We start from the raw sequence: 18973 nt of genomic DNA on the forward strand, positions 1-18973 counted from the left end.
TTCCTCCCTCATGCTCACCCTCCTGAAGTTTGAAGGAAGTTTCCAAATAATCTTATTCAGAAAGAATAGCATTTACACTGGCCAGTTAGGATATCTTAGGACACACCGGAATAGCAACATGAAACACCCATTTTTTGGGGAAAAAAAAGTGTTATAATTTGAAATTTAAAAAAAAATACAAGTCTTGGGAAATTAGAGGAGACCAGAGTGATAGAATTCTGGAGGGACTTTTCACAAATGCCAACTTTTGGTTTGTGCCTTTCCCATATTTTATTAAATTCATGTTTTTTTAAAAAAAAAATCACAGCAACATTATCAAAGACAACATATGTACAAACATTTTACAAAAAAGAACATTACCAATATCAGTGGTAGTAAGGCAAGCTGAAGAATAAATAGACTGAGTTTCCGGGCAGTGTCTGTCCTCAAAGACATCTAAACTGCGTTCAGGCAGCTGAAACAGGCTTCTTTCCTGGTGACAGGCATATGTGGTCAGTAATACAAACGATGGTTAATGAGGCTACTACCTAGGACCAATTAACAAACTCCTCTTCTCTTCGAGTAGGCCATGATACAAGTGGAACTCATCAAATAATTTAAACCCAAGGCGATAACGCTATTTCCCATCTAAACTCATTTAAGCCTTCACAGTGTCACAATGGATTCAGTTACCTGCAAACGATCCCGGGTTGTCATACAGATACTTGTTTTTTACACATAACGCAGCGCCATCCCTTCCTTCACTGCCCCAGTCAGGTTTCTTGTTGTTGGACCGAAAGGGGATACATTTTAGAAATGCTTCCTTCAAGACAGAAGTGAGAAAGAAAGGAGACCCTGAGGCCAGGATATATTAAACCTGGTGTGTGCGCAAAAGGGAGGGGGAAGGCAGGAATTTGAAAGGATAAACGGCTCCTTTGCGCCGAGAATCAGGAAGCGTGACTCGCTTGGGTCTGGGACGATACCGAAATCCGGTACCCCACCCAATCCCCTGCCCCGCCGGGTACCTACAAACTCGGTTCCTTTCTCAACTCCCCCAGTTCCTTGATCTCCACCTTCTTGTACTTCCCCGACTTTCTCCGGTTAGTGATCACCAGGACGGCCACGCCGGCGACGAGGGCCACCACCACCACCACGATGACGGCGATGAGGCCGGCGGTGAGGCGCTTCATGGAGAACTTCGGGGGAATCTCGTCCAGGTAATAGATGAGCGTGCGCTCCACCTGCAGGGGCTCTCCGCGCACGCGCAAGTCCAGGCCGCCGCGGCCCTGGAATAGAGACTCGCCCTTGACGTCCCTCTCGAAGTAGTAGGCTGCATCACCGATGTCCACGTCACCTGCGGCCTTCTGCGACGTGTTCTGCCGCAGCTCGATCTGGATGGTGGGCTGCTCGTAGTGCACGGCCGCCACAAACTTGGGGTGCAGCCGATAGCGCTCGCGGAAGAGCCGCCTCAGCTCCGCGTCCAGGTCCGAGTGGTTGAAGGCGCCGGCGGTGGGGCGGTGACGCAGGTCAATGAGGATGTGGTGGGTGCGCACCAGCTCATCGCAGCGCAGGCTCAGGTCGCCCTTGTCGGTGCGCCGCACGCCCACCGAGTTCACGCACCAGCACACCGACGTCTGGTTGCACTGGCGCGCCTTGAAGCGGCCCTCTGGGTCGCAGTCGGGGTCGTAGAGACCATCGTTGTCCACGAGCGCGTGCTCATTCGGCCGCACCAGCGTGCGGGCGTTCTTGGGGGCGCTCATGCGCGCCTTGAGCAGCAGACACTTGGAGGTCAGCGTGGAGCAGTCGACCGCCACGCCCGAGCCCAGCGCGCGGCACTGGCAGCGGCCACCGGGGCCGTCGGGGCTGCACACGGTCATCTTGTTGGTGGGACACGTGCAGTTGTCCTGCGCGGCAGTGTGGCCGGTCACCGCCGCCAGCAGCAGCAGCAGCAGTGGGAGCCGCAGCTGTGGCGGCGCGAGGCCGGGGCCCCGAGCCATGGTGGGGCGGAGGAGCGCGGATCGGACGCGGGCGGATGAGGCGCGGGGACTCGGCGGGGCTCGGGCTCCGGCGTCCGGGATGGTCTGCGGGCGTCTGCCGCCCGGCCGCTTCCTCCGGCTCTTATACTCGGCCCGACCTGCCCGGCTGGTTCCGCCACCGACCGTCCCTACTGGTATTTGGGTGACACATCCCGCCCCCCTCCCCGTCCCACGGAAGGCCCAGCCGGCCCTGCGCCGCCCGCGATAGGATCAGAGCAGGGAAGCTGCTCCCGCCTCCTCCGGACCGAAAGCCGGGAAGGGGAGAACCGATACTCACCTGCAGGCTTCTGGGGACCCGCCCTCGGCGCGGCCTCCTACTCCTGGCGCGTCTGGGCCGCTCTCCCGGCAGAAAGTCTAAAGAGTTTCATTGCAAAGTGTGGCTCGCGACTGTCGCACTCTCCCCTATCCCCGACTCCCTTTTCGTTCTTTCCCGGGCCCCTAGCCCGCCCTTAATTTCTCTCACTCCCTCTCTTCTTTGTCCAGTTCTCACAGTAGCACATATTTATATAGTTTACAGTTCACAAGCATTATCTCATCCTCACACCAGTCCTGACAGGTAGGGACTATCAGACCTGTTTTATAGGTGATGCTGAGGAGGCTTAAAGACCTGAAGTCACACTGCTATCAACTTCCCCATATTCCTGAGAGGGGTCTTTGGCACCTTAAGAGTGATGAGACCTTAAATAAAATGTTTGTGGACACGAAGTGATGCAGAATCTGAAGGTCAGATGTCGAAGTTAGGGAAGCAGTTCTGTTACTCACCATATCAAGGGTTACACACAGGTATCCTGGCGTCCAAAGGGTTAAAAGTTCTGTTAAACACTAAGTTTCTGTCCTGCACAGAAGCGCACACACAGAGGTGCACACGCACATAATATTTATGTGTGCACTGGCTATAAAGAGACAAACAGGAACAAATTCTTAAAGAGCCAGCAAGACTGTAAAGAGTTTTTTGTACAATTTGATTCTAATACAGCAAATCATTGCTTTTCTTTTCCTGTATCCCACGTAAGTAGCTGAACCATGTAAATAATGAAAGAATGGAGCCTGTGAGAAATTGCTTGTCTGCCGCTGTGTGGCTACTTTCATGGCATAAAGAGGTTGCAATCTCTTTTTGAGTCATTGAGAAAGTCCCGAGTTTCAAAGCTGTGGTAAAATTAACAATAATTAGCAAGCTATAATTATTCCCAGGTCCTCCATCAAAGCACATTTTATTTGTTCAGCATTTAATGTGCACCACCAGTCGTGCGAGGGTATCGTTTAGCAGATGAAAGCCAGCTGGACCTCTGTCCCATTAATTTTCATGCAATTCCTGAGGCAGGAAGATTAAAATCTATTCTGCCTTGACAGATAGAGGAAGCAGAGATGTGTGAGGGACAAGTTCTTTTTTTTTTTTTTTTTTTTTTTTTTTTTTCTCCCAGGTTCACACCATTCTCCTGCCTCAGCCTTCTGAGTTGCTGGGACTACAGGCACCCGCCACCATGCCCGGCTAATTTTTTTGTATTTTTGGTAGAGATGGGGTTTCACTGTGTTAGCCAGGATGGTCTGTATCTCCTGACCTCGTGATCTGCATGAGGAACAATTTCTTATCCACAAACATGAGGAATTGTGCGATAGTCCTCTGCTGTCTATCCCCACTGTCTCTGTTCAGGTCTTCCTTGGACAAATATCTGAGTCAGGTTCCAGTTTCTTTTCCCCTCTCTGACCTCAGTCCACCCTGCATCCAAGAAGACTTCCTAAATCACAAGTCTGTGCCCACCTCCTCTCTGCTAAGTTCAGAGTGAGGGGGTGCTCTGGGCTCTCCAGATAAAATTCATCCTTCTTATATTAGCCCTTAAGGTCAATCCTATATGATGTTATAGGCAAGCTACGTCTCTGTGCCTTAGTTTTGTCATCTGTAAAATGGGGATAATAAAAGTACCTACCTTAAAAGGTAGGTGTTATAATTAATGTAAATAAACTGCTTTGAAGAGTATCTGTTCTAACAGTATCTGCACATAGTTAGCAACAGATAGATGTTAGCTGTTGTCATTTATCATCATCATCGTGCTCCTGCCAACCTCTCCAGCTCTCTATATGTTTTCAAGCCTTTGCAAAGTCACCTACCTGGAGTCTCCCTTTCTTTATTTAGTGCATAATTGTGTTTTTCTACTCAGCTCTTGAGTTACCTCCAAGACACCTTCCCTAATGAGACCCTCCCTGTTACACTCAGGAATATGCCTCTCCTCTATTCTTTCCTAATCTCAGACATACTGAGATGGCAACATTAACTTTTCTGGGCTTTTGTCCTCCCATCTGTCAAATGGGCAAAATACAGCCTGTTTCATAGATTATGCTGAGAATCATATACAAAGAGATGAGATGGTAGATGTCAAAGCTTTGTAAAATCTCAGACTCTGTAAAAATGTTAGATTTCACTTTTATTTCTAAAATATATATACCCTCTTCTCGCTTTTCCAGGTATTGACTAGGTAGCCACAGTGCTCTACAACTAGCAGAGTTCTCTATTTGCCATTCCATCAGGTCCCAGGCTGGCAAGAGGAAAGCTGATGAGAGAGGGTTCTCAGGGCTGAGGAATTTGTATGATGATGTCATTTGACTACCAAGCTAGAACGGCCCCAGATGAGTGTGCATCACTGGGGCTAGTGCTCTGAGGTCTCCAAGCCTTTGCTTCTTCCAATTATATTAGGTAGTGAGAGTACAGGAATAGAAGGGGCCCAGCCTCAATATCTTCTGTGGAAGTGAGAGTAAGCCGAAGATGACCTCCTAATCCCTCCGCCTGCTGCCCGAATCCACTTGCTTAAATTCTCTGGTTCTGCCAGGCTTTCCCCAACAGCTCACAAAGACCACAATGAGTTTATTATGTAAACACAGTCTCAGCTGTGATTCTCCCTTTTCCCTTCGTCCTTTTTCTGCCCAGTTCTGCAAAATAGCGTGCTAATGCATTATGCCAATGCTTTATCTCTTTTTGTTTTATTTATTTATTTATTGAGACAGAGTTTTGCCCTTGTCACCCAGGCTGGAGTACAGTGGCATGACCTCAGCTCACTGAAACCTCCTCCTCCCGGGTTCAAGTGATTCTCCTGTCTCAGCCTCCCAAGTAGCTGGAATTACAGGTGCCCAACATCATGCCCGGCTAATTTTTGTACTTTTAGTAGAGACGGGGTTTCACCATGTTGACCAGGCTGGTCTCAAACTCCTGACCTCAGGTCATCCTCCCGCCACAGCCTCCCAGAGTGCTGGGATTACAGGTGTAATCCCACTACACCCGGCCTGTATGTTTTTACTTTAATTTAAAAAATATTTAACACAAGCATTTCAGGCTTGTCAAGTGTTTATGAGGGGCAGGAAGCACATCTAAGCACTGTGTGTAGCCCCAGCACCAGCATATATTAGGCACTAAGTAATGTTTATCGGATTAACATTGAGTTGTGCCCAGGATGTTTCAATATCAATATATTCTCCTAGGAGTATTCATGTGGACCATTTCAGTGCTTCTCTCCTTGTCTAAGCCTCACCACCTGCCCCAACGATGAATCTCTGTCCCTACCCTAACCCACCCTCCAAACACCAAATTTCAAGGAAGACTGGGTAATGATGCCCTTATTATCATTTTTGCACAATCCTTAATATTTGTCAGCCTTGTGCCTTCAAGGATGAGGGATATGATCTGAGGACGCCAAGAGCAGCCAAAGATTCTGTAAACAAGTGTATAACGTAGTTGAAAGAAAATGGACCTTGGATCCAGTGAGACTTAGGCTCAAATTCTGGCTTCACACCACTCACTGCTGTGTGTTTTTGAGCAAGTTGTTTCAGCACTCTGCCCCTCAGCTTCCTTAACTGTAAAATGGGGGCAACAGGGCCTATACTGCACCAATGCCTGTGAAAAAAAATGATTTCCCACCTTGTAATTAAGAACACATTTTTCCCCATTGAACTTCACACTTCAGCTATTCTTGTGCTCTTTGATAAACTCTTGGTGATTATCTGATTCTCCTTGGTATAAGGCCGATACCAGCATGTGAGTTTTATATTAAAGGGTATGATATATAAAAACAAAACATAAAAATAAAACTGTTTGATTAATTAAAAATAAACAGCACTTACCATCGAGAATTATTTTAATGATTCCAGATAAAGAATATAAAATACTCAACATAATGTTTGGTATGTGCTAAGTAAAATAATCTTAGCTATTATTATCAGCTGTCTCAGGAATGTGACGGTGCTTTAAGATCATTAAAGGGTTCTTCACAAGGCCAGTGATTATGGGGATTGCTGAAGATCAAGTATAGGGAGCTGAGTGCTAGGCAGGAGAGTGGCCTGAGAGCCCCCACCATCCCCTGACCTCCAGGATGCAGCAAAATGGAGAGTATCTAGATGCAGATAGAGCTTTAGTATATTTGCTCCCACTATCTGCTGGGATCCCTACAACACCTCTGGGGGTTAGGCAGGGAAGATATTATTATCTCTTTTTTACAGATGTGGAAACAGAGGCCTTGGGGGAAGAGAAGGATTTGCCCATGGTCACATGCTTATAAAAGGTGAGGCCAGGCCTAGAATCCAGGTCTCCTGACTGCAAATGTATATGGAAATTAACAAAGATGGAATTAACAAAGGGTTGAAAGAGCTTAGAGACTCATCTCATGTTTCTCAGGTTTTCTTTTACTTTTCATTCCTTCCCTTAATTGTATAAATATTTTGGGGAAGTTCTGGTTTCAAGAAGAATGATTAAATAATTTATTTTCTAGGACAGGTGTGAGCCCACACCTGAAGACCCTAATGCCCAGCGCTATCCAGGGAGGAGTCCTCACTCTTCTTTCTAGCCTGACAACCATTAGCTTCAGCCTCTTTTAAGGAGCACCTTTTGAGACAGTGGCAGTGCTGGAGGGCCAGAGTTTCCCTTTCTCTTCAGCAGAAGCTTATAGTCCTAAAAGAAGCAGTATTCAGCCAGAATACTGATAATGCAGAGAGAGAAGTTGGTTGTGGTGATTGTTAGTTCAGGCTGGAGGAAGGAAGCCCCAAGAAACAGAACATAGAAAAGGAAGCTGGACAGGGTCCAGAGGGTAGAGGTGTGGAGAACAGGACAGACAAGGGCTACACAACTGTATCTTCAGTGTTTCATTTCTTTAAAAATGTGATTTAAGTATTTCAAAATACTGGAAATCAAGAGCTAGGGAATGGGTGCACTCTCCATATTTCGTTTGCTTAAAATATTTGTAATAAAAAAATTCACATCAATTCCTCAAAGTAAGTTTCGGAGGAAGTATTTGGGAGTAATATTTTCTGTTTTTGCTTCCTTTTATCTTTTTCTCCATTTCTGTAGTTATTTTTATTAACATAAGTTGTCATTTATTGATCATCATCATATAAATTCCCTGTAATTCCCCCAGCAAGCCTACAAAATAATTACTCTTGTCCACATTCACCTGATCATGAAGCTGAGGCTTAGAGTCACACAGTTAGAAACGAGTCCAGGAAGGATCTGAGCCCAGGTCTGGTGACTGGGACATTTTTCCATTGCACAGTTTAGTCTCTCACTGACGGGTCTTGAATAAGCGAGAGAGGTTGGAAGATGTTCAGCTGGTAAATTGGGTGTGGTCTGGGTCCTGGCTGCCCAGGAATGTTTGATCTTTTCACTTTTCTGGGAAGACAACATGTTTCTGTTTGTGCTGGCTCATTTGGGTGGGCCCTACTCAGTTTCTTTCAGGAGAGGTTGCCTGTGATGTGTACAGTTCTGCTGGGTTTTTGTGGTTCATCTGGATTTGAAAAGTGACTGCAGTTTCACCTTACAAGTATGTGTCATGGTTTCATTTCAGAATCCTGCCATCATCTTCTCTTCATGGTGTCCTTGTTCTGAATTGCAAACCATAAATGGCCTCCCTCTCATTCTGGTCTCCTCCTCTAGGGGCAGTCAGCTTCTTCTGTAAGGGCTTTACACTCTGGGGAAACCCAGTAAAACATTCAGTGACTTTTAATTTCACTGGGTCCAACAGCTTCCGGAGAGATTTGGCAACAAATAAAGAGAGATTGGGAAATCTTCTCCCTACATTCCTGAGGCAACCACACTGCTCGAACCCCACACTGATGAGTCACAGTGCTTCCTTTCCCAGAGCTGGCCTGGTGATGTGTGATGCCCTGTTAAGGGGGTGTGGAGGTGTTGACTGTTTTTAACCACTTTGAGCTGTCCTCGAGGTAAGGGCAGGTGGTGAGAGGTCTTAAGCGGGCTGCTGCCAGTGACACATTCGTCTGCCTTTCTGGGCAGTCCTGCTCCAAGTGATGCTCCTTAGAGTTATCAAAAGAGGTCTTAGAGGACATGTATTCCAGTCTCCCACCCAGAGGTAGCTCAGAATGCTAAACAGGTGCTTGTAGGCTACCTGTGATGATGAAACATCCTTCCTCCCCACAAGACAACCCATTCCAGTCCCAAGCAGCTTTACTAAGTTCATCATAATTAAGGAAATTCAGTGCCTCTGTAATTTTCACAAACTGATCTAAATTTCTATTCTTGGAGCAAGAAAGAGTAAGTAATTTTCTCCTTTCACTCCTTGGTTCCTCAGGTATTTGAAGCCAGTTCTCCTGTCCCCAGCCTTTCCCCTTTCCTGCTCTTTCCCTACCTCTTCCATTGCCTTTCTCTAGTGGAACGTCCCTATCCCATCATCCTTCCTCCTGTGCCAACCTCACACCCTGGGTGGTGGCGGGCACCATCTCCACCAGTGACCCAGTCCAGCAAATGATGTTATGAGAGAGATCAGCAGAGCATTCTAGGGAAGCTTTGAGGAGGTTTTACTCCTGTTATCTTGCCTCTCTACTCCCCTGTCTATGAAGGCAGGAGTAACCCCAACGGCCCCTTACCTATCTACCAATTTCCTCTTTTGTAGGAATAGATGGTTTCTGGGCAATACTTATAATAAATATCTACAATGTATTGAGAGCCTGTTACCAGCCAGCAACTCAACATGTGTTACCTCTATCCCTATAACATCTAAAGGGGGTGGGTTTTGTTATTCTCACTTTACAAATAAGGAAACAGGCAGAAGGGCACTTGTCTAAGAATACACAAATAGTAAATGGAATAGCTGGAATTGACATTCTTTTCTAAACATATTTTAGAGACAGGATCTCTCTCTGTTGCCCAGGCTAGAGTGCAGTGGTACAATCATAGCTCACTGCAACCTCAAACTCCTGAGCTCACGTGACCCTCCCACCTCAGCCTCAAGTAGTTAGGGCTACAGGTATGTGCCACTGCGCCTAGCTCACAACCCTTTTTGCCTGGTTCTGAGATTATGCTTTTTCTGTGACATCATGCTGCTACAGACCATATACATTTCCTGAACCCAAATGTTTAAAACTCCAGCACAGTAGTGTAGAAGTTCACTGGTATACAAGTTCAAGTTATACCCTAACCTCTCTTACTCCTGCTGAATCAGGACATCAAAAATGGCCTCTCAAGAGAATCCAAGTAAGGATCAGGTTTTGATTTTATCCGACAACTTATTATCTTTAGACGGTAAGGATAGTAAGTTTTGCTATCTTCTCCTTTTGGGAAGATAGACAAGTATTATGGACATTGTGGATGAATACAGTACAGCCTAGTGCAGGTGAATTTTGTTTTGTTTCGTTCAAAACAGGAAAGCAGGACAGAACCTTTCGGTCTCCCTGGTAGAAGACACTCTCCTTAGCTCTTGTGCTGCCCTTCCCACAGACATTAATACCCAAGCTACATCCCTCCCTGGCCCTGTTCCCGTCCATCCCAAGACATCTCCAGTCACATCAGTCCAGGGCTGAGTGTGCTGAGGGGCTCAACTCCACTCCTACTCTCAGCGGTTATGAGCCACAAGACTCACACCAGGGATGGAAGTAGAGGCGAGGAGGAGTGGGAGAGCGGAAAAGTTCAGAAGTCGGGGAAGAATGAGGCAGGCAGGAAAGAGGAGACTTCATTGTTCTCTAATTCCGGGATGTGTGGGCCCAAGACAAAGGGCAAGAAAGTCCTTGTTGTTCCTCTGGCCTTAGTGGGATGTAAGAAATTGGATTAATTTCTTTGGATTCATGTGAGAAGTCCTGACTGTCAGCTGATCTTCAACTAGCATCTTTCAAAGCATGACTGATGGGAAAATGAGGACTGCCCTCAAAAGCTTCTCCAAGATCATGGGAAGCTGCCAATTGGAAGGTACCAGAAACCAACACAACTAAATTGCTCAACACCCTGAACCTCTTTCCCCCCACCCACACTACTGATTTTTCATATACTTTCCAGTCTTCTATTCATCCATCTCTTCAGCCAGGCAGGCAGGCAAGAAGGCATCCTCACTGAGTGCCTCCCAGGTGCCAGGTCTGTATTAGGCTGAGGGGGTACAATGGCAAGTTACACCTAACCCCTGGCTCCTTGGAGCTTACAATCCACACAGCACCACCTAGTAGGGGCTTAGTACATATTTGTTAAATAAATAACATGGAAATATATGAATAACTACAATATGGATTTATAAACCATATCTCCTGTCCTCCCCACTAATACAGATGATTTATCTAGAGTTGCAGGATACATCAGTAGAAAAACCTCACTGGCTCTTAAGGTTGTCTGTTTTTCTCATCTTTTAAAGGCAGTGAGTATGTAGCAATTTGGAGGTGGGAACAAATACAATCCAATAGATAACATTTGTATTTTAAAAGGCACCTGAAATAAATAACATTTGGGCAGAAAAGACAACCTAAAGAGATAGCACACGAGGAAAAAAATCCAAATAAATAACATTGAAGAATGTTCAGGTTGGAGATAGCCTTCCAAGAAAGCTAGTCCAGTAGTTCCAATCTATTTTGAGTCACAGAATCCATTTCTGAAGACAGTGCTAGATTCTCTCTTCAAATAAATGCAACTGTGCACAAAGACACTATATTTTGCACAGATTCCAGTGTCGTAGACGCCCTGAAATTCATTTCAAGGACCTTCCTGACCTCATTTTAAAATCTCTGATGGGACTCATCACCTTCATCTCACTTAACAGGGACAGTGAAATGACTTGCTCAAGATCATCAGCCAGTTAGTGAAAACATTAGGCGGTTTGGTCTTAAGAAGGAACTCAGAAACCAGTTGCCGGACTTCAAATTTTGCCTTTGCCATTTACTAGCGCCTCAATAAATCATTTAACCTCCCCCTGCCTCTATTTGCTCTTCTGTAAAATGGGGATAGTAGTAGTTAACCTACTTCACAGGGTTATTGTGAGGATTAGGAGTTAATCCATGTTAAAAAAAAAAAAAAAAAAAAAAGTTGGAACAGGGGTTGGTTAGCAAACTATTTAGTTAAAGGCTAGATAAACAATTTAGGCTTTGTGTACTAAGGATCAAAATTCAAGATGGGACTGGGTGCAGTGGCTCACGCCTGTAATCCCAGCAGTTTGGGAAGCTGAGGTGGGTGGTAGCTTGAACCCAGGAGTTCGAGACCAGCCAGGCAACATGGCAAAACCCTATCTCTACAAAAACTTTAAAATTTAGTCAGGTGTGGTTGTGTGTGCCTGTAGTCCCAGCTACTTGGGAAACTGAGGTGGGAGGATCACTTAGGCCCAAGAGGTCGAGGCTACAGTGAGCCACGTTGGTGCCACTGCACTCCAGCCTGGGTGACAGAGCAAGACCCTGTCTACAAAAGAAAAAATTTTTAAATTTCAAGATAATTATGAAGTACTTATATAATTATTTAACAATGTAAACAACATCTCGGCTGGGCTCGATGGCTCACACCTGTAATCCTAGCACTTTGGGCGGCCAAGGAGGGTGGATCACTTGAGCTCAGGAGTTTGAGACCAGCATGGACAACATGACAAAACTCCATCTTTAAAAAAATCCAAAAATTAGCCCAGCATCGTGGCATGTGCCTGTAGTCCCAGCTACTCGGGATGTTGAGATGGGAGGTTGGCTTGAGCCCAGGAGGCGGAGGTTGCAGTGAGCTGAGTTGTGATTGTGTCCAGTCTGGTGACACAGCCAGACCCTGTCTCAAAATTTAAAAGTGTCTCAGCCCATGGACCACACAAAAACGGAATTTGGTCAGTGTAGTTTGCTGACCCTTAGCTTCAAGTAGCATCTGGCACACAATAAGTGCTCAATAAACGGTAGTTTCTATTATCCAAATCAGGGCTCTTTCGATTGCTCTGAACTGCTTATGCTCCATGTAGCATAAATAACAGGAAACAAAGCGCTGGCTGACCAACTTAGCCAACCTGTTTGTTTAGACACAAGCCAAAGTTACCAAGATGTAAAACATCTCCGTGCTCCTCCCTGTATCAGAGCCTTCCTATTCGTGCCCTGCTCCAGTAGGTAAAGCAGCCAATATTCTAATTGTTCTCAGGGAAGCCTCAAGTCAGGTGCCATATGAAGGCAGGTGGGAGGAGCTGGAATGGTTTCTGGGCAGAGGTAGAGACCGGAGAAGGAGAGAGGGGCCCATCCCACAGCTCTGCAGTGTCCCAGACTCTGGAGCACTGTGCTATCTTCCAGCTGTGGCATCCTGGCCACATCCTGCCTCTGGTACCTGTAGAACGCCAGTTCTGTCCATCACCCACCTCCTGCCCTACTTTAGAGCAGCCCTGCCTGGGGCAGCTCCAGACATAAATTCAACCACAGTTATGAGTTAGAAGGAACTCCATCATCTACTTCCAATCACCCCATTTTACCAATAGGAAAATTAAGGCCTGGGTTGGAGAAGTGACTTACCTGAGGTCACATAGCAGGCACAGTTATGCTGGGATTAAAAACCCAGGCTCCTGCCTCCCAGGCCAGTGCTTTTTTCCTGCCTGAGTTCCTGCAGGTTTCTCTTTGGCACATAATGGAAATACCAATGGAGTTGTCTGGTGCAGTTTTTTATGCTTATCAGAGTGCAGCTGGATTTGACCTAGATATAGCCCTCTTCAGAGTGTATTCTCCTGTTTATCAACATTCCTTGAGCTCCTTCTACGTGCCAGGCTGTGTGCTGAGCACAAAAGATGAAAAGAGAGCCAATGTCTTCTTTCAAAGGCTCAGTTTACAACTGGGTGTGATTATTGTTTCTCATTGGTTGGTTTGCATATTTGTTCATTCAGCAAACGTTATTGAGCACATACTTTGTGTCAGGCATGGCACTAGATGCTGGGACTAAGCATTAGTAAAGTCTCTGCCTTTGTGAAAATTATGATCTAGTGAGATACACAGTAAACAAAATAAACACAGAATAGTGTGCACATAAGTGTTTGAAAACAAGTTCTCCAGGAAAAAAAGAAAGTACCCTGTCGTCTTGGTGACTTTCAAGTAGCTAGTAAATGGTGAAGTCAGGATTTGAACTCAAGCAACTGGTTTCTGAGTTCCTTCTTAAAACCAAATTGCCTAATGTTTTCATTAACTGGCTGTGTGACCTTGAACAAGTCATTTCACTATCCCTCTTAAGTGAGATGAAGGTGATGAGTCCCATCAGAGATTCTAAATTGAGGGCAGGAGGGTCCTTAGTGTACTCTCCCTGTGGCCAATTTCAAGCTGTCAACATGGTGTCACCAAGTGTCAATTTAGGAATGATTCACACAGTTGGCTCTTGCAGCCCAGTATTGCATGGACCCTAGACAGATGACAAGTGCTCTGAAGGAAAAGAAGCAGGTTATAGGGTGGGAGAGTGAGGGAGGTTGTGCTATCTTAGGTTGGCTGGTCAGGCAGGATTCTCTGAGGGGCAAGATTTGAACAGAGACCTGAATGAAGTAAGGAAGCCAGATATTTAGTGAATATTCAGGAAATGAGCATCCCAGGCAGAAGGCACAACACGTGCAAAGGCCCTGAGTCAGGACTGTGCTTGGCCCTTGGATGAATGGCTAGAAGACCAGTCTGCAGTGAGCACAGGATTTAGGGGAGCACGCAGAGTGGGAACTTGAATTCAATAGGTATGTACAGCAGTAGTGAGAGCAAGATTTGCTAGCTGGACAAGGGGATGATATTTGCAGGGAATCTTAAAACATGAGGACAGGTTTAACCAGAAGGGTTAGAGTTTGGGCAGAAGTGGAAAGAGAAGAGAGCTCTGAAAAGAAAGAATGGTGTGAGCAAAGGTGCCAAAGGTTGGAACAGAGTAATATGGCTGGGGCATTGGGAGCATATCGCCAGTCAAGCCTGCACGGGTAAGAGCCACATCGTGAAGCTAGTGATAGATTTTCACTTGGGATAGACTTATAGGCAGGCATTTGTGGAAGATAAATTTGACAGGGAGACACAAAAGGCAGAGAGGCTACTCTGGAGGCTATTGGTACAGGATAGAAAGGATGGATGAGTGCCTGATTTAGGGAAGAGAGAAAGGGATGGACGTGGAACAGTAACCTCATGTCTCTGTAATGATTTACACTAAGGGCTTTCATGCATGCCATTGCTTCTCATCTTCACAACAGCCCTGCGAGGTAGATGGGATATGTGGTGTGGTGGGTTCAAGATGGTGGCAAATCTTTGGCACTCCTCCCTTCACTTCCCCTTGAATCTGGGTTGGCCCCATGTCTCATTTATAGCCAATAGAATGTAGCAGAAGTGACACAGAGGGACTTCCAAGGCTAGGTCAGAGGTAACCATTTTGTTTCTGCCTTGGCGTCTTGGCATGCCTGCTCTGTGGGAAGCCAGCTGCCTTGTGAGAAGTCAGCTGCCTTGTGAGAAGTCTGACTACTCTAAGAAGAAGTCCCAGCTAGGGAGGACACATGGCAAAAGAGGTGTCCAACCAGCCTCCAGACTTTCAGCCTTCTCAGCCCAGGTGAGTAAAAAAGCCACCTTGGGCATCAAGCACGGTCAAGCCTTTGGATAAGTCCAGCCCCGGGGGCCATCTGACTGCAGCTGCCCTAGACCCCAAGCAAGAACCACCCAGCTGAGCCCAGTCAACACGAACCCTGAGAGGTAATAATTGTTGTAAGCCATTAAGGTTTAGGGTGGTTTGTGATGCCACAGTAGATAATCAGAAGACACCTGATATTATCCCCATTTTAGACAGGGAACTGAGGCTCAGGGAGATCACGAAGGTTTGTCCAAAGTCACATGGCTAATAAGTGGTAGAGCCAGAGCTAAAATCCAGGTGTGCTGACATTTATAACTGCTGTTTGGACTCCTTTCTGCTCTGTCATTACCATCCTCTCCCATGCCCTGGGCCCAGAAAGATTAGGGAGGGAGGGAGACAGCCATCTTGAGTCTTTTTGCCAGCCCAAAGGAGAGGTCCACTCATGCCATTTATAGCAGCCCAGTTCTCGGGGGGGAGGGGGTGCGGTAGAGAAGTGTGTCCCCTCCAGCATCCTTATGCCCAAGGGGTACTCCCTTCTGGCATATCCCCATGTTCTCCCTCTCTCTATTCAAGTCCTTCTGTCAACCAGCTGTCCCCTTGGGAATGAAGAAACTCGCATTTACTGAGCATCATCTGCCTAACATTTTACATGATGTTAGCTCATAAAATCCATACAGCATGAATACGAAGTAGGCATGCCATAATTGGTGGTAAACTGAGGCTCAGAGGGGAAGACCTTTGCCCAGAATCACATAGCAAGTGAGTTTCAGAGCCTGGATTTCAACCCAGATTTGTCTATTCTACCATCTGCATTCTTTCCACTGGACGATGGGGCTAATGCTACACAGACATGCCACCAGAGCATCTGATATGACACAGGTTCTCAGTGTATACCACATTCCCTTCCACTTCTCTCCCTGTATTTCTGCTCCATCCTAGAGAAATTCACAACCTGCCAAAAGACAAGAGAAGTCCTTGAGTAGAAAAATAAGACTCAACAGTTATTGAACTCTGTGTGATGTAGGCTCATGGATTATCTTATTCTCACAAATACACTGTGAATTTAGGTGCTGCCATTAGCTCCACTTTCCATCTGATGAAGTCAAGACTTAGACAGATAAGAAACTTGCCCAAGATCATACATCTAGTAAGGGATGAATTCAAGATCGAAACCCTGGTGGTGTTGTCCCTGAAGTTCATGATGTTAAACAGCAAAGCCTGCCTCAGCCCCTGAACTGGGAGCTCCAGTGTCAGCTGCATGCCTGGCAGCCTGCCTGATGGAGCAGGACTGGGCAGGCTGATTAATGAGGGGACAGACCTGGGGAAGGAATGAGGTCACATTCCAGGACGCTGAGGCAAGGCAGTTCACGCATCACTTCAAAATACTCACTCTCTTGGAAAAATACTGGTAGGGTTGGATACTCATGCCAAATAAGAAAACTGGGTATACAAAATGGATGTGAGCACTGAGCATAGTATTCAACCTTCCAGGGCCATAGGCCTAAAGGGGACCAATTGCTCAGCCATGGGTCATAGCTCTCCAAGGACTTGTTCATGTCCTACCCCCTTCCCATACCTATCCCTGGTCTCCAGAAGGTCAGATGGCCTTCCCTCTGGCTTCCACCCCTCTTTGTATGTGACTTAAGCACATTACACGTTGTTATGAATAAATTCATTGACTTTAAAGATATTTTTTGGGCACCAACTTGATGTCAGGCACTGTGCTAGGAGTGGTGAATATAACATATTAGTTACCCCCTTGGCCCTTACAATCTAGTGAGGAAGGTAGACATTAAACTGGAGATGAACATTTTGATAGGTAAAGTATAGAGTGCTATAGGAACTAACGTTCTTCCTTTCTTCTTTCCCTCCCCCATTCCTCCCTTTTTCTATTTTTTCTTTCCTTCCAGAAATACTTATTAAGACCCTAGTATGTGCTAGCATCAGTTGAGGTGCTAGAGGAGAAAGCAGTGAACAGCAGAGATGCTTGGCCCTTTGGAGCTTATCCCAGTGATGACTGGGGAATTTGACCTGGGATAGGAAAAACTTGTGAAGGAACTTGTGAGCCATGCCAGAGTTTGAACTTTATCTTGTTGGTAAAAGAGAACCTAAAATTGAATTTAGGCAAGGGAATAGTCTGAGCAAATTTGTGTTTCAGAAAAATCACAGGAAAACTATATGGAGGATGAGTGGCAGGAGGTGAGACTGGAAGCAGCAAGATCAGAATGGAGGTTGCTGGGAGACCATGAGAGAGATGGATTGGTGCCCTAGACCAAGTGGGCTATTGAGAAAGGAAGAGAGCCCCATAGCTCACTCGCACAGGATGAGTAGTGATGGTGGCACCTTGGACAGGATGGCAAAGTAGCACTCTTCAAACTGATATTTAAAAAAACATAAACACATCTATTTGGTAGGCATAGAGAGAAACAAATGACCTGTTATTAAAAATTGCATGCCCATTGCTTTATGCTAATTATGTGTACTGAAGATGACATTTCAAATCATTTGAATTGTCTTTCATTTCACAATTTCTCTGTCACTCATAGGAGGGTAGCAAACTGAGGCATTGTGCGATGAGTCCATCTACCCCCCTGGAGAGACCACATGGAGAGGGGGAGGGGTCCAGTGGAGCCCAGCCCAGTCTCCAGCTGTCCCCACTGGGGTGCCAGACATGTGAGTGATGATATCCCAGGATCCTCAGACCAGACCAGCTGCCACCTGAATACCACTGAGTAACCCCAGTCAAAGCTCTATGAAGCATAAGTATCTCCAGGCTAAGCCCTGCCTGAATTTATGACCCATAAATGGTGAGATATAGTAAAATATTAGTATGTTCAAGCCAGTTTTGTTGTTTGTTGTTCAGCAGTTGATACACAGAACAGCCCTATTTGTTGACAGTCAAGCAACATCAAAGTTGACAAGCCCCTGCACCACCTGGAAGCCTTGTCATGTGATCCCCACAGAGGCCACTGCAGCTGAGTCTCCATGTCCATTACATCCCTGCTGATTGTTCTAAGTAAACCTTGCTAACATCACTCTGTTTGCCAGGTGGATATGGGGAGGCTTGAGACAATGTGAGCCCCTGTGTCATGAAGGGAGGCTCTTAAACACTCTAGTAAAAGATTATTCATGGGTATCAGGTCTCTTTCTCTCCTTTGCTGGATGTGAAAGAAGACACATACCCCAACTGGCATTAGCAGCCACCTTCTGATTACAAGGGGAACTAGGCTTGGGAAGAAGCCAATGCTATTGAGGGCAGAGGGGAGAGATGGAAAGAACCTAAGACCACAATGAATCACTGCATCAACCAACCCTGAAGCCCACCCTACATTTGGACAGGTGCTATGTGAACTGATTCTTAAGTTCCCAACTTAAGCTAATTTGTGCAGGATTTTTTGCTTGCTACTTAAGTCAACCTACTTAATTTAATGTTATGGTTCCTTTCTATGAAATATGGATGTTTAGTTGGTAAATTCAATTTCTTAATTTCTAGCTTATCCTGAACTCAACCTATTTCACTTGCTGTAGTTAAAGCCCTAGAATGGAGAATGAGAGAGAAATATTTTCGAGCCAGCCATCATTTAAACCATAAATTTGACTTTCTACACAAAATACATGAAAGCAGTGCCTCTAAACAGTAAGAGTGCTACCAATGAATATTAATAGCAATAATTATAAGAAGGATAACAAATATCATGGAGGAGTTGCAATATGCCAAACATTGTTTTAAATACGACATGGATTACCTCATTTAATTCCCACAACACTTCCATGTGGTTAGAGATATTTTAATCTCCATTTTACAGAATGGAAGCTGAGACAGGAAAAAATTAAGTTAATTTTTTTCTAGATCACACAACAGCAAGTGGTGGAATTGGAATTTAAACTGAGAAAGGCTGACTCCTGAGCTCTGTCTCCTAACAACTATTCTAAACCAAGGAAGTAGTAACAAGGAAAGTAGTAGCACTAGTAAAATAAATTAAAAGTATTATAGATTTGTTAGTAAGAAAGAATGACTCGGCAGGGCGAGGTGGCTCACGCCTGTAATCCTAGCACTTTGGGAGGCTGAGGTGGGTGGATCACAAGGTCAGGAGATCGAGATCATTCTGGTCAACATGGTGAAACCCCAACTCTACTAAAAAAAAATACAAAAATTAGCTGGGTATGGTGGTGCATGCCTGTAATCCCAGTTACTCAGGAGGCTGAG

The 18973-nt window shown here is 45.7% G+C and overlaps 1 protein-coding gene across 1 annotated transcript; it reads right to left on the reverse strand.

Moving 5' to 3' along the window:
* Positions 1-255: 255 nt before the first annotated feature.
* Positions 256-2583, reverse strand: TACSTD2 (tumor associated calcium signal transducer 2). Its single transcript, XM_050803994.1, has one exon. It carries the CDS (start codon positions 1974-1976, stop codon positions 1005-1007), a length of 972 nt encoding a protein of 323 aa, XP_050659951.1. The 5' UTR covers positions 1977-2583; the 3' UTR covers positions 256-1004.
* Positions 2584-18973: the final 16390 nt, after the last annotated feature.

This window comes from Macaca thibetana, chromosome 1 (genome assembly GCF_024542745.1).
Source record: "Macaca thibetana thibetana isolate TM-01 chromosome 1, ASM2454274v1, whole genome shotgun sequence".
Lineage (NCBI taxonomy): Eukaryota > Metazoa > Chordata > Mammalia > Primates > Cercopithecidae > Macaca > Macaca thibetana.

What these genes read in the sequence shown, in the direction of transcription:
- TACSTD2 (XM_050803994.1), bottom strand. Translation starts at nt 1,976, where the DNA reads ATGGCTCGGGGCCCCGGCCTCGCGCCGCCACAGCTGCGGCTCCCACTG.